This window comes from Babylonia areolata, chromosome 13 (assembly GCF_041734735.1).
Source record: "Babylonia areolata isolate BAREFJ2019XMU chromosome 13, ASM4173473v1, whole genome shotgun sequence".
Classification (NCBI taxonomy): domain Eukaryota; kingdom Metazoa; phylum Mollusca; class Gastropoda; order Neogastropoda; family Buccinidae; genus Babylonia; species Babylonia areolata.
In genome coordinates, this window is record NC_134888.1 from 35,994,539 (window position 1) to 36,009,183 (window position 14,645).

Here is a 14,645-nt window from a genome sequence, read left to right on the forward strand (position 1 = left end):
TGCTCAGATTTTTTTCTTTCTGAGGACGAGTCGGTCAGCAGAGTTTTGTATGCGCTGAAGGGGCTGAATGGATGAAGCAGGCAAACCAGACAATAGAGACATAACAGGGATATCTGTCAATACTGTCGTGTCAGGTTGTATACCTTCGTCTTCGTCTTCCTCTCCTTCTTCTTCTTCTTCTTCTTCTTCTTCTTCTTCTTCGTCCGTGGGCTTCAACTCCTACATTCACTCGTGTACGCAAGTGGGCTTTTAAGTGTATGACCGTTTTTACCCGCGCTATGTAGGTAGTCATACTCCGTTTTCCGGGGGGGGCGGGGGGTGCGGGGGGGGGGGGGGGGCAGTTTGTAGATCAGTACTTGTCATTCTAGGATATTAGTCAGCTTTGTCACACGATGATTGTACAAAGTTTCAGTTTCAGTTTCAGTAGCTCAAGGAGGCGTCACTGCGTTCGGACAAATCCGTATACGCTACACCACATCTGCCAAGCAGATGCCTGACCAGCAGCGTAACCCAACGCGTTTAGTCAGGCCTTGAAAAAAAAGAAAAAAAAAGAAAAAAAAGGTGAATAAATAATAGATAAGCTTACATAAATAAATAAATAAATGAATAATAATTATGATATAAAAAATGTAGTAGTAATGATAATAATAATAATAATAATAATAATAATAATAATAATAATAATAATAATAATAATAATAATAATAAATAAATAAATAAATAAATAAATAAGACAACAATGATGATAACATTGTTGGAAGTCATCACTATCATGCTGGGATATAGATCAGTTCCTTCATACGTCAAAGATGTATGTAGGTCAGCTAAGTCTGTAAGAAAAAAAAAGGGGGGGGGGGAGCGGGGGTTCATCGGGGCACGTTCAAGAAACTTGTACACATGTGCAAATGCGCGCGCGCGCACACACACACACACACACACACACACACACACACACACACACACACACAGAGGAGGAAAGGTAGACCGAAGGACATAGATAGATAAATAGATAGATAGATAGATATTTGTGTATGTGTGTGTATACATACATACATACATGCAACATGATAAAAACAGCAAGGACAGTGTTACTGGTGCAGAGGAAAGACAAGCGAAAGAAAAAGAATCTCTACACTTCTGGCATGAGTCAAAATAATAAGCACAGCTTTGCTGGGAAGGGGTGGGTGTATGGGTGGGTGGGGAGGGGGGAACATGGCGGATGAGACGGAGGAGGAGGAGGAGAGGAGAAGGAGGAGGAGGAGAGGAGGAGGAGAGGAGGAGGAGAAGGAGGAGGAGGAGAGGAGGAGGAGGAGAGGAGAAGGAGAGGAGGAGGAGGAGAGGAGGAGGAGGAGAGGAGAAGGAGGAGAAGAGGAGGAGAAGGAGGAGGAGGAGAAGCAGGAGGAGGAGAGGAGGAGGATCGAGAAAAAGAGAAACACAATCAGCACAGTGGTCTGTCACATCAGTTTCTCGCTCCGTCAAGCTTGCGGTACTGTTCTCTGATTAATGTCTGCCCACCAGTTCAATGCTCATTCTTTGTAAGTACATGCTGTATGTTCTCTCTCTCTCTCTCTCTCTCTCTCTCTCTCTCTCTCTCACTGAGTACATGCGTACCGAAACGCAAAACCAAGGCTGTATTGACGTATCGGTCGTAGGTATTCAGTTTACACGTCAATTTGTGTGTGTGTGTGTGTGTGTGTGTGTGTGTGTGTGTGTTCGTTCGTTCTTTTGTTTATGTCTTTTCACTGTGTGTGATATTAGACGAGGGTAGGAAAAAAATCGAGTGGGTGGAGGCGGCGGGGAAATTACTGTGTACGCATGCGAGTAAGTGAAAGTGTGTGTGTGTGTGCGCGCGCGCGTGCGTGCGTGCGTGCGTGTGTGTGTGTGTGTGTGTGTGTGTGTGTGTGTGTGTTACATATAGAAAATGATTGATTTAAGTTTTGTTTTTAAAAAAAAAGAATAACAATATAACATAATTTCATATTCTAATGAAAAACTAACAACTATAACAGTGAATCAACTGGACTATTTAACAAGGAGTTGAAAAAGTCATACATTAGCAATGGACTGCTGAAGATCGTCAACACTAAAGATGATTTCAGTTCAGGGATGTGAGACTTTTACATATCGCAAGTTGGTATGTGATAGGCTGCTATGTGAGCACCACAGATGCAAGAAACATTACTGACATATTTTGTCTTAAAACAATTCATTTTCCATCTGCAGATTAGATAAATGATTTGCCTCTTATTAAAATCGTTATGGTAATATTTTCCCATGAAACCATACATTTTCTGTATATTCTTATGTAACTCCGAGTTACCGGTGTGTTTTTCTTTAAGCTGAAATTTTGACCATTGGACTTTTTCTACCATGGTAGAAAGCTGTAGTGAAAGCGAAATATTTAGATCTGACTCCTTCATGGAGCTTGTAACTCCTTTTATAGCCAAAATGTCAAAATGTTTAACGGATGAAAATGATCTGGAATCAGAAATAACTCTCATATCCGACCGCGATTTTCCAAAGAGAGCTAGATCTATATCCTCTCATGTCACTCTGGGAACACACACGTCAAGTAATTTAAAATTCCGGCGTGAATAAAACCCACAGTTTGCTAAAAGGTCGGTTGTGTCACCTACACCTGTATGGGAACTTCAAAGAGCGCAGTTTGATATCGATCATACTGATCTGACCAAAGATGACAACATAAGTTTACTTACATCGCATATACGAATCCGTTTGGAAGAGAAATACCCTAAACATCTAAAGATATTTGCAGACGGCTCTGTTGTAAATGATAGAGCTGGTGCTGCTTTCGTTATTCCAGACCTTAACTTTCAAAACTCATTTCATCTGGGAGAGAATAAGTCCATCTTCACAGCTGAACTCATAGCAATTCTAATGGCGTTAAATTTCATATCCTTTCCGAAAACTATATTTCAGATTCTATTTTGTGTTGATTCTAAATCAGTTCTTCACGCTATTGAACTTATTAAAGAAACGGTTAGGTATGAACTCATTTTTTAAATCAAGCATTGTGATTCACGAACTCTTACTAAGTGGATTCCTTCTCATTGCGGTTTTTGTTGTTGTTGTTGTTTTTTACTATAATGTCTGTCTGTCTGTCTGTCTGTGTCTGTATGTTCAGCTTACAGTAGACTATCGGACGTTTTCTTCCCTGGATAATGACACACCTAGACAGTCGACGTTCAAAGTTCAAATAAATGCAAAGGGGAGAGAAGGGCATTCACTCTTCAAATTAATCATGGCTGTGACATTACTACTGCCTCAATGATGGAGTCTCCCATTGGACCGACGGAACAGTCGGCGTGCATGATTATCTGTCGGTGTGTGTCCACCATAACTAAAGAGCTAAAGGAGACTTTGTACGGCCGCACATTAACTTGGTCCACGGAAAGCCGTCCACAGAGCGAAGGCTCATTCAAGCTCTTAAAGCGAAATGAAAGTACAATGGGTCTAGGAGAGTTAAAAGGAGTGGTAACGTGGTAACTCTCTCCAATCACAGTAAACACAACTTGGAAGTCATTGCTGCTTACACTCTCTCTCTCTCTCTCTCTCTCTCTCTCTCTCTCTCTCTCTCACACACACACACACACACACACACACACACACACACACACACACACACACACACACACACACAGCTACCGATTCAGCTAGCACAGAGGTAAACAAACGGTACAGTAGAACTAATTCAGATACTTCTTCGTAAAGAAAGCTTCAGCCTTGCAACCTTATACCTATCATTTGACACATGCACAAAGCAGCAATGATAGAAGAAGGAATGTGAAAACACAATTAGCTTATTATTCAAGACTGGCATGGCCTTTTAACCCTGAATATGTTACACAAAGTATACGGATAATACAGAACCAACGCATGATTGCCTTGATGGATTTTTGACTCGAAATGAAGAACAATGAAATACCTAATGGATAAAGTTTGTTTTTTTTAATATAAATGAATAATAATAAATAAATAAAATAAAAAAGAAAGACTTTGAGTTGTAAAATAAGACTCACTTTTGATCAAAAGTGAGTAACTTATCTTACAACCCGTAGTTTTTATATATTTTCTCCATTTGGTGTTTCTATAGACTCAGCAGTCATTCTTCATTTTATCGAAGAATAATAATAACAATAATAATACTGTACATTTATATAGCGCCCTTTCTCACTAAGAGCTCAGGGTGCTTTACATAAAAGAAAAATATTACAAGTAACATAAAACATTCATGGCCACTCTTTCTCAAAAAAACCCTCCCCCCACTCACACTCTCCCTTTCCCACTCTACATACATCCAAAGTGAGCTGACATGGGTAGTGTTGGAGAAAAGGAAGCTGAGAGTATTTATAGATAGGTTTTAAAAAGATGAGTCTTTAGTGATGAGCGAAAATCAGAAATAGAATCAGATGCACGGATATGATAAGGAAGGTTGTTCCAGATGTGAGGAGCAGCAAAGAAGAAAGAACGTTCACTATAGGTTCTTGTATTGACGCGAGGAAATTTCAAAAGGTAACCGTCAGAGGAAGAGCGGAGTGTAAACACTGATAAGGTCAGAAAGGTAAGTAGGTCCTGCGGAGTGGAAAGCAGAATAGCAGGGACACGCAACTTTGTATTTAATTCTCGCTTCAATGGGGAGCCAATGTAAATTGCGGAGGTGAGAAGAAATGTGATCAGTACGTGGGACTCTGAAAGTCAGACGGGCAGCATTGTTTTAAAGTTTTTGAATTCGCTGAAAAATATTATGTGGATAGCCTATGAGAAGAGAATTACAGTAGTCAATTCGTGACAGCACAAAAGCAGAAATAAGAGTTTTAGTAGTTTCAACAGAAAGGTACTGACGGATAGAGTTGGTGCGACGAAGTTCACAATTGACTTTGCGTATCAGATTCACTACCTGAGCATGCATGCTGAGGTTTGAGTCAAGAATGACTCCAAGGTTCCTTGCTGATTTAGAAAACTGAAGTGTGGCATCACCAGCCACAACAGAGGCAGGAAAAGAAGTAGATGTGGACATTCTTGCAGAGGAAATAATCATAGCTTCAGCTTTGTCATCATTCAACTTTAGTTTGTTTTGATGTCATCATTTATCATCATTGTTGTCTTATTTATTTATTTATTTATTTATTTATTTATTTATTATTATTATTATTATTATTATTTTATTATTATCATTACTACTACCTTTTTTATATCATAATTATTGTTTATTTATTTATGTAAGCTTATCTATTATTTATTCACCTTTTTTTCTTCTTTTTTTCTCAAGGCCTGACTAAGCGCGTTGGGTTACGCTGCTGGTCAGGCATCTGCTTGGCAGATGTGGTGTAGCGTATATGGATTTGTCCAAACGCAGTGACGCCTCCTTGAGCTACTGAAACTGAAACTGAAACTGAATGTCATCCAGAGATAACTTCGAGACTACAATCCTGCATTGACAGAATCGTACTATGAACTTGATTTTGTTTTGCAGACTTTTGTAGCTGAGTATCATCGGCAAAAGAGTGGTGAAGAACAGAATGGCCAGAAATGACATCAGAAAGAGGAGCAGTGTACAGAACGAACAGAACGGGGCCCAGGACAGAGCCTTGTGGCACACCATAGGAGATCAGGGCTGGATCAGACTTAAGTTTCTAGACAATCTGGAAGCGGTTGGATAGGTATGAAGAAAACCAACTGTTGAGTGAATCCCAAAAACATGTTCAAGTCGGGAAATGTGGCTGGGGAGAGTAGAATAACGATTAAACAACAATAAAGAACGGTGACTCTCTCCATTTACAAGGTACACAACTTCAAGTCAGCTCCGCTTGTGAATGCCTATGGAATTCAAAGGAGAAGCGGCGTGGTGGTAACGCAACTGACAATGAAGCCGCTGTGCGCGGATTCCAATAATAATAATAATAATGACAGTGATCTAATAGAAAATTTTCAAAAAATAGTAATAATGATAAGAAGGAAAAGAATGATAATGTGGTGGCTTATATAGCGCGGTTCCCCGCTTTCAGGAGCAAGCTTGCCGCGCTTTATAGCAAAAAACAACAACAACAAAACAAAAACAAAACAACAACAACAACAACAAAAGCAAATTCTGATATGTAACATTTTAAAGTACTGATTGAAAATGAGATAAAACCTACATGCGTCATTCACAGCACATCACACACACACACACCACCACCACCACCACCACACGTAGATCCACCTAAAAGCTAAAAACGATAAAGAGAATCAATGGAGACAAACAAAACAAAAGTAGAATTGAGATGAACTATACACTGTACACATAAAAAATAAAATCTATCTACTCGAGTGAAATAAAAACATCACAGACCCTTTGCGTAAAAAATAAACCGTAATTATACGGACTGAGATTTTCCACCCCCTTCCCTCCCCCATGCCACCAACCCCCAACACCCCCACCCCCAACCCCCATCCTCTCTGTCACAACAGATTGCTCTGTGTAAAATTCGGGCTGCTCTCCCCGGGGAGAACACGCGCCACTGCGAAGCGCCACCTTTGATTTTTTTTTCTTCTTCTTCTTCTTTTTCTTCTTCTTCTTCTCTATCTGCAAGTGTATTTGTTTTACGATCAAAGCGGATTTATTTTTTTTCTACAGATTTTTACCAGGGGCAGCACTTTTGTTGCTGTGGGTTCTTTTACGTGTGCTGAGTGCATGTTGCACACGGGACATCGGTTTTTCACACCCAGACCACTACTCGAGGTTAATTAATATAAAAACAAAATCAAGACTCGTGAAAGGCAACAAATTTGTACAGTTCAAGATATATATATATATATATATAGAGAGAGAGAGAGAGAGAGAGAAGAGAGAGAGAGAGAAGAAGAAGAAGAAGAAGAAGAACTCGGCGTACCACTCTTGTATCTGGTGTCACCGCAATGTTATGGTGTGAGGCTCGTGTTGATCTGACCTCTTCCATCTCCAAGAGACCGAACATGATGATCTCATCCATCTCAGTGAATTGGAAATGAAAGGGGTTTTTTTATTGGGGGGGTGCGGGGGGTGGTGGGGGGGGGGGGGGCGAGGGGGGTGCCAGTTACAAGCCTCGATAGTGTTAGTGGCAGACCACACAGTTCAAACCACAAAGCGTCACGCTGACACCTTACCTTGGACACGTATCTCAGGAAGAGAGGATGCGGAAGAGAAGCGACGTCGACTTTCAACAGACTGCCCTTAACAGGGGACAGTGCTGCTGTTCCGATTCCGTCAGTGGATCTTGGTAGACGTGTTCAGACAATGTCGCTGTTCCGATTCCGTCAGTGGATCTTGGTAGAGGTGTTCAGACAATGTCGCTGTTCCGATTCCGTCAGTGGATCTTGGTAGAGGTGTTCAGACAATGTCGCTGTTCCGATTCCATCAGTGGATCTTGGTAGAGGTGTTAAAACATGATGCTGTTCCGATTCCATCAGTAGATCTTGGTAGAGGTGACCTCCGAAATATTTTTGTTGTTGTTCCCAGCAGAAATGTGGAGGACAACCACCTGTACAAACATTGACTTTGAACAGACGTCTTTCAATAACCAGTTTTGACTGCTGTCCATTGAGACTGCTGGGTTAAGAAGACTTCAACAAAGAGCACAGTCTCGCTTCGATCGGCAGTCATTGCTCAGTCAGTTACTGGTGGACAATGTTTTTGTCTGTATTTCATAGATGTAGTCGTAACGGGAGCACAAATTTCGGTAGTCACTGCTCATTCGATTGCTGGTGGACAATGTTTTTGATTTATTTTATAGATGTGATTGTAACGGGAGCACAATGTGACTAACAAGGAGGTACAGAAGTTGCTATGTAATTCTCGCTACCACGGAATTCTGATTTGTCGCAATAAAAGATTTTATCTTGTGGTTTTAACATGGTGTCTTTGTATTAAGCGGATGCGTGCTATTTGTGTATTTTTTAACACTATTAATGTAACTTTTCCTTCATGTTTGTTGAGCATGTCAAATGGCATTTGAAAAGTCACTGACATTTTTTAATGATTCGTATAAAGTTTGCCTGTACATGTGGAGTGAAGTGATTTCGTGAAATGACTGGTCAGACTGTGCAGTCAGATGTTTCAAGAAATTACTAAGAAAATTTCGGTGATTTCATGAAATCTCTGAAGGCCCAGTGGTTAAACGAAATAACTCAATCTTTCAGAGATTTCATGAAATCATTGGTTTCACAATCTTTTGGAGGTACACCATAACCAACATGAGCATTATTGAGAAATTTCTAAAACCAGTACCGCCACCCCCAAAGTGCACATCAGTTTCAAAGGTTAAAATTCAAACCAAGACTGTTTTTGATGCTTCTTTCACTTCTTGACAAAAAACAAAGGCATGTGGGCTTGTTTATTTGTTGTTGTTGTTGTTTATTTATTCTACATATCGTGCATCATCCAATGAGCCAAGCACGCTTGGGGTGTGGTGTCCAGTTTTCAGTCTCCGGGGAAGTTAACTATCAAGAGTTCCTTTTAGTCCCCTGTGGTTAAATATGTATCCCTTGTTACTGGGCCCCCCATAAAGAGGCCTTGTCACGGGTTTTTTTTTCACTTGTAGATTTTAAGGCAATGTGAAGACTATTGATTTTATCTAAGATTCTTCTCTCTTTTCTTTTCTGGTTTTTTTTTTTTTTTTTATTCTTTTTTTTTTTCATCTAGTTTCCTCTCATATTGGTTTATTGACTCACTTGTGTAAACAAAGTGAGTCTATGTTTTAACCCGGTGTTCGGTTGTCTGTGTGTGTGTGTGTGTGTGTGTGTCCGTGGCAAACTTTAACATTGACATTTTCTCTGCAAATACTTTGTCAGTTGACACCAAATTAGGCATAAAAATAGGAAAAATTCAGTTCTTTCTAGTCATTTTGTTTAAAACAATATTGCACCTCTAGGATTGGCACAAAAAAATAAAAAATGAAGCCTAATTATATGCAAACTGCATTTACTGTTATATTTATATTTTTTGTATTCTCTAAACTTGGCACTTTGATCTGATATTCTGACCCAACAACAAGAGCAGTCATCATTATCATTTTTTGTTCAAACAGGAACTTCTTTTCCTAAGCATGGAAGTTTTATTTATTTTGCAAACGTTTTGGTGCAGATAGTAAAAAAAGGGAAATTACTCTGTAATTAATGCTAGGGGACTTAATTTATCACAAGTGAGTCTTGAAGGCCTTGCCTCTCTTGTTATAGACATATTCTTAGCACACGCAAAATAGAGTTCCCTGTCGAGCTGCCGGTATCTTTCTCTTTTCGCTTGGGTGGGTGTTTATAGCTCTGGTCAGTAATCACTTGTCACGAGCGGGTCTCGATCTGGAAGAGCACGTATACAGTTCGAAACAGCTGTCGTTTGCTGTGCATGTATTCCCAATCCACAACCTCCCTTCAGGATGTAAAATATTACCATCACGCGCATCAATAGGATTTTTTTTTTTTTAAACGCTACCACCTCTCCAAGGTCAGATCAGTTTGGAAGGTTAAAAGTTAAACAAAGATTTCTTTTAAAGGTTAAAAGTTAAACAACGTCTTTTTTTTCATGCATCTTCCACTTCTTTATTGAAAACGAAGACATCATCTGGGTTTAGATTTATCATTCTCTATTTCTCTTCTCTCTCTCTCTCTCTCTCTCTCTCTCACACACACACACACACACACACACACACACACACACACACACACACACACACACACTGACTGGACTGGACTGGACTGGATTGGACTGTATCGGATTAAATTACGAATGAAACAAAAACCTGACAGGTGCATCAACATCTTCCTCACACACACACACACACACACACACACACACACACACACACACACACACACAATGTACTGCGCTGTACTGTTCTGTATTGGATTGAATTACGATTGAAAAAAAACAACAACCAAAAAACCTGACAGGTGCATCAACATCTTCCTGCCGCTTCGTGCCATCAGCCTAGTAACACGGAGGAGGGTGGTGGGAGTGATAGCGGGGGTGTACCTCTACGCTCTGCTGCTGACGCTGTCGCTTCCCTTGGTTGGTCACAACCTGCACATGAAGGTAAGGGTCTGGGGAGGAGGGAGGGGGTGGGGAGGAGGGAGAGGAGGAGGAGTAGGAGGGTGGGGGAAGGAGATGGTTGGAGTAAAGAAAGTAGCTGTGTGCCCGTCTGTCTGTCTGTCTGTCTGTCCGTCTGTGGCTTTCTGTCTCTGTCTCTGTCTGTCTCTGTCTTTCTGTCTCTGTCTGTCTGTCTGTCTCTCTCTCTCTCAATATATATATATATATTATTATTATTGTTATTATTATTATTATTATTATATTATATCATATATATATGTGTGTGTGTGTGGAGAGAGAGAGAGAGAGAGAGAGAGAGAGAGAGAGATCCCAAAGTCTCCTTTCTCCATAATCTTCATCATCATCATCAATGCATCATCGTTATCATCATCACCCTTTCTATATTATCTTCATCATCATCATCATCATCTTCATTACTATCATTATGGTGATGATGATGATGATGATGATAACTATTATCATTATTGTTCTTTTGGGCTTAAAAAAAAATGTTAGTATGTTGTTGTTGTTGTTGTGATGTTCGTTGTTGTGGTGGTGGTAATGGTGATGGTAGTGGTGTGGGTTTTTTTGTTGTTATCACTATCATTATTGTTATTGTTATCATCATCATCATCACCACCACAACCATCATCATTTGATACTATCATTATTAGTATTATTATCATCATCATCATCACTGTCACCATCAACAACAGCAACACTGACAACGACGATAACAACAACAACAACAAAGACTTCCACCACAACAACAACGATGACGATGATATTACTGACGATGACGACAACAACGATGACGATGACGACGACTGACAATAAACTCTAAAAAGCCCTCTCCCTTTGTGACGTGGACAGGAGGGCAGCAATATGACGGCAGACTGTAACTTTGCCGCCGTCTCCACGGCGCCCCTCGTGGCCTTCCTGTTGCTTGGCAACCTGGTGCCAGGCATGATCATACTGCTTCTGCTCAACGGGGCCATCTTCTGCGTGGCTCGTAAACATCTGCACAGGATCACGGTAACTACTGACACGTGAATATCATCCTTGTGTTTGTATTATTGCTCTTTTTTTTCTTTTTCTTTTTTTCTTTTCTTTTTTTTTTTTTTTCTTTTTTTTCTTTTTTTTCTTTTTTTCTTTTTTTTCCTTTTTTTCTTTTTTCTTTCTTTTTCTTTTTTTCTTTTCTTTTTTTCTTTTTTTCTTTTTTTTCTCTTTTTTTCTTTTTTTCTTTTTTTTCTCTTTTTTTCTTTTTTTTTTTGTCACAACAGATTTCTCTGTGTGAACTGAAAGTTGGGCTGCTCTCTCCCAGGGAGAGCGCGTCGCTACACTGAGAACACCACCCTTTTTTTTTTCTTTTTTTTTTTAACACCCTCTTTTCTTTTTCTTGTTTTTTTTTTCTGCCTGCAGTTTCATTTCTTTACCTTTCGAAGCGAGTTTTTCTACAGAATTTTGCCAGAGATAACCTTTTTTGTTGCCATGGGTTCTTTTACATGCGCTAAGTGCATGCTGCATACAGGAACTCGGTTTATCGTCTCATCCGAATGACTAGCGTCTAGACCACCACTCAAGGTCTAGTGGAGGGGGAGAAAACACAGGCGACTGTCGGTGTGATTCTAACCAGTGCGCTCAGATTCTCTCGCTTCCTTGGCGGACCCGTTACGTTTAGGGCAACACTCCACTTCTTTTCGTAAACATCTCTACAGGATGACGGTAACCACTGACACGTAAACATCTCCACACTGAGGATGACGGTAACCACTGACACGTAAACATCTCCACACTGAGGATGACGGTAACCACTGACACGTAAACATCTCCACACTGAGGATGACGGTAACCACTGACACGTAAACATCTCCACATGATGACATAACCACTGACACGTAAACATCTCCACACTGTGGATGACGGTAATCACTGACACGCAAAAACATCTCCACAGGATGATGGTAACCACTGACACGTAAACATCTCCACACTGAGGATGACGGTAACCACTGACACGTAAACATCTCCACAGGATGACATAACCACTGACACGTAAACATCTCTACAGGATGACATAACCACTGACACGTAAACATCTCTACAGGATGACATAACCACTGACACGTAAACATCTCCACAGGATGACATAACCACTGACACGTAAACATCTCCACACTGAGGATGACGGTAACCACTGACACGTAAACATCTCCACACTGAGGATGACGGTAACCACTGACACGTAAACATCTCCACAGGATGACATAACCACTGACACGTAAACATCTCCACACTGAGGATGACGGTAACCACTGACACGTAAACATCTCCACAGGATGACATAACCACTGACACGTAAACATCTCCACACTGAGGATGACGGTAACCACTGACACGTAAACATCTCCACACTGTGGATGACGGTAATCACTGACACGTAAACATCTCCACAGGATGACGGTAACCACTGACACGTAAACATCTGTACAGGATGACATAACCACTGACACGTAAACATCTCCACAGGATGACATAACCACTGACACGTAAACATCTCCACACTGTGGATGACGGTAATCACTGACACGCAGCACAGCAAATTGTGAACATTGCCGGGAAAGAAGGAAAAAGTAAAGGTCATGATAAATGTGATTGTTTTGAATAGCTCCACCGGCTAAACATAAGGTACACATCCTCACAGGTCATCATATCTCCGCAGCACTATCGGTAAGCCCAGTGGTAGTGATCACTGCCGCATAACAACAGTAAATACTATCATGAAACAAGGGTAAAATGAAGTTGATTATACAGTATATACCAATAGTCAGTATTTCGCCAGCCGCCGTGGCGAAGTGGTTAGTGTCGCTGACTGACGGCTGGTAGGACGTGGGTTCGATTCCCGACGGAGGTGGGTTTTTTCTCGGCCCGCGGCCGGCTCCTACTCCGAGTTGAGTGTGCTAGTGGTTGGAAAGGGAAGACTGGAACCACGCAGTTGGGTATCATCCCCTTCACGGATGTGTCTTTCAGTGTGTTGCTCAAAGTTCCTCACCAACACTGCAAATGACTGCTTCTCTCGGGCCTGGTTAACGCCGGGATATCTTTATGATGATGATGATGATATGGATATGGATTATTTTACTATATTATTTTACTTTCTTGTTCATATGTCCCTAACACTAACAGTCTCTTCCACCCCCTTCCCTCACTCCTGCCCTCTCACCCCCTGCCCACCTTCCCTCACCCTTCCCTTTCAGAACCCTTTCTTTCCCTCATACATTCCCACTGACAGTTCTACTCACCCTGCTATGTTTTTTGTGTCCTTTCCTGTGACTTCTCATCACTTTCCTTTCCTGAACTTTACTCTCTCTCCCTCTCTGTCTGTACCTTTCTCTCTGTCACTCACTCATTTCATTTGCCTGAAGAAGAGCTTGTGGCTTGATACGTCGCCTCTTTTATCCCAATTAAGTCGACTTTTACCAAGATTTTTTTAGTCTACCTCCCACTGATGATATGGATACTTATTCTGCGCCTATCCCCGGTCGAAGACCAAGCTCTAAGCGCTTTACGAACACAGAATCATTTGCAAAACAGGCTGCCTACCTGTGTAGAGCCGATTGACAGCTTCCATTGGGTTCTCATCATTCGTTTCCTGTGTCGTTCAATTAGGTTTCAGTCACGCACACACATGCTCATACATACAGACAAGTAACAGTTTATTTAATGATCATTTTGTTTATTTATCCCCGCCATACTCCGTTTTGGGGGTTGTGCATGATGGGAATGTTCTTGTCTCTAAAACCCGTCGAAATCTGACATGGCTTACTGGATCTTTAAAGTGCATATTTTATCCTGCGTGTGTATACACACGAAGGGGGTTCAGGCATTGGCAGGTCTGCATATGATTTGAAAAATCCCCATCCTTTGCCAACCAGGTACCGTTACCAAGATTCAAACAAAGGACCCTCAGACTGAAATTTCAACGCTTTAACCACTCGGCTATTGCGCCCCTCATGACAGAAAGCGTAGAGTACAGCATTGTCATGTTGTCCCAAACCTAAATGGACCTCTGTAGCAACACTGTCATCACCACCATCATCAGCATCATCCACATTCATCAACAATAAGAAGAAAAAAAATTCCCAGATTCAGCGACCTTTCACGCCCTGCTCTCATGGTGCCCTCAGTTCCGATCCCCCTCCACTTCCGTGCTTGGGGTGGGTCCTTTCAAGGTCTTCAGCGTCGTCAGATTCATGGGAGACTGTTGCTGGAGGGACGAGTTCACGGGCTCCTGGAGAGTCTAGGGCGTAAGGGGCGAGGGGAGGGTGGGGACGCTCACTCAGTCTGGCTCCGCGACTAAGCTATTATTGTCGTCAGTAGGGGGCTTAGTAGGTGGTGTTCTAAGTACGTTAAATCAGAGCAGGCACCACTGAACACCACCGATGTGACTCAGCAGTAGTGTAGCGTCTCCTCTAGTGTGTGGCCTCCTGGTGACCTAAGACTGTGACTGCGACAGACGAACACGGGTGTGGCTGTGTGTAGAGGAATGAGCGGCGTGGAAGTAATGCCACTGAAACGGAGCAGA

At 41.5% G+C, this 14,645-nt stretch overlaps 1 protein-coding gene across 1 annotated transcript in view; it reads left to right on the forward strand.

Moving 5' to 3' along the window:
* LOC143288752 (adenosine receptor A2b-like) overlaps positions 1-14,364 on the forward strand; it is a 17,505-nt gene extending 3,141 nt beyond the window's left edge. The window contains exons 3-5 of the mRNA XM_076597378.1: positions 9,925-10,066; positions 10,934-11,095; positions 14,248-14,364. Of these exons, the coding sequence (XP_076453493.1) occupies positions 9,925-10,066; positions 10,934-11,095; positions 14,248-14,364 (421 nt within the window). The remainder of the gene's footprint in view (positions 1-9,924; positions 10,067-10,933; positions 11,096-14,247) is intronic.
* The last annotated feature ends 281 nt before the right edge of the window (positions 14,365-14,645 follow it).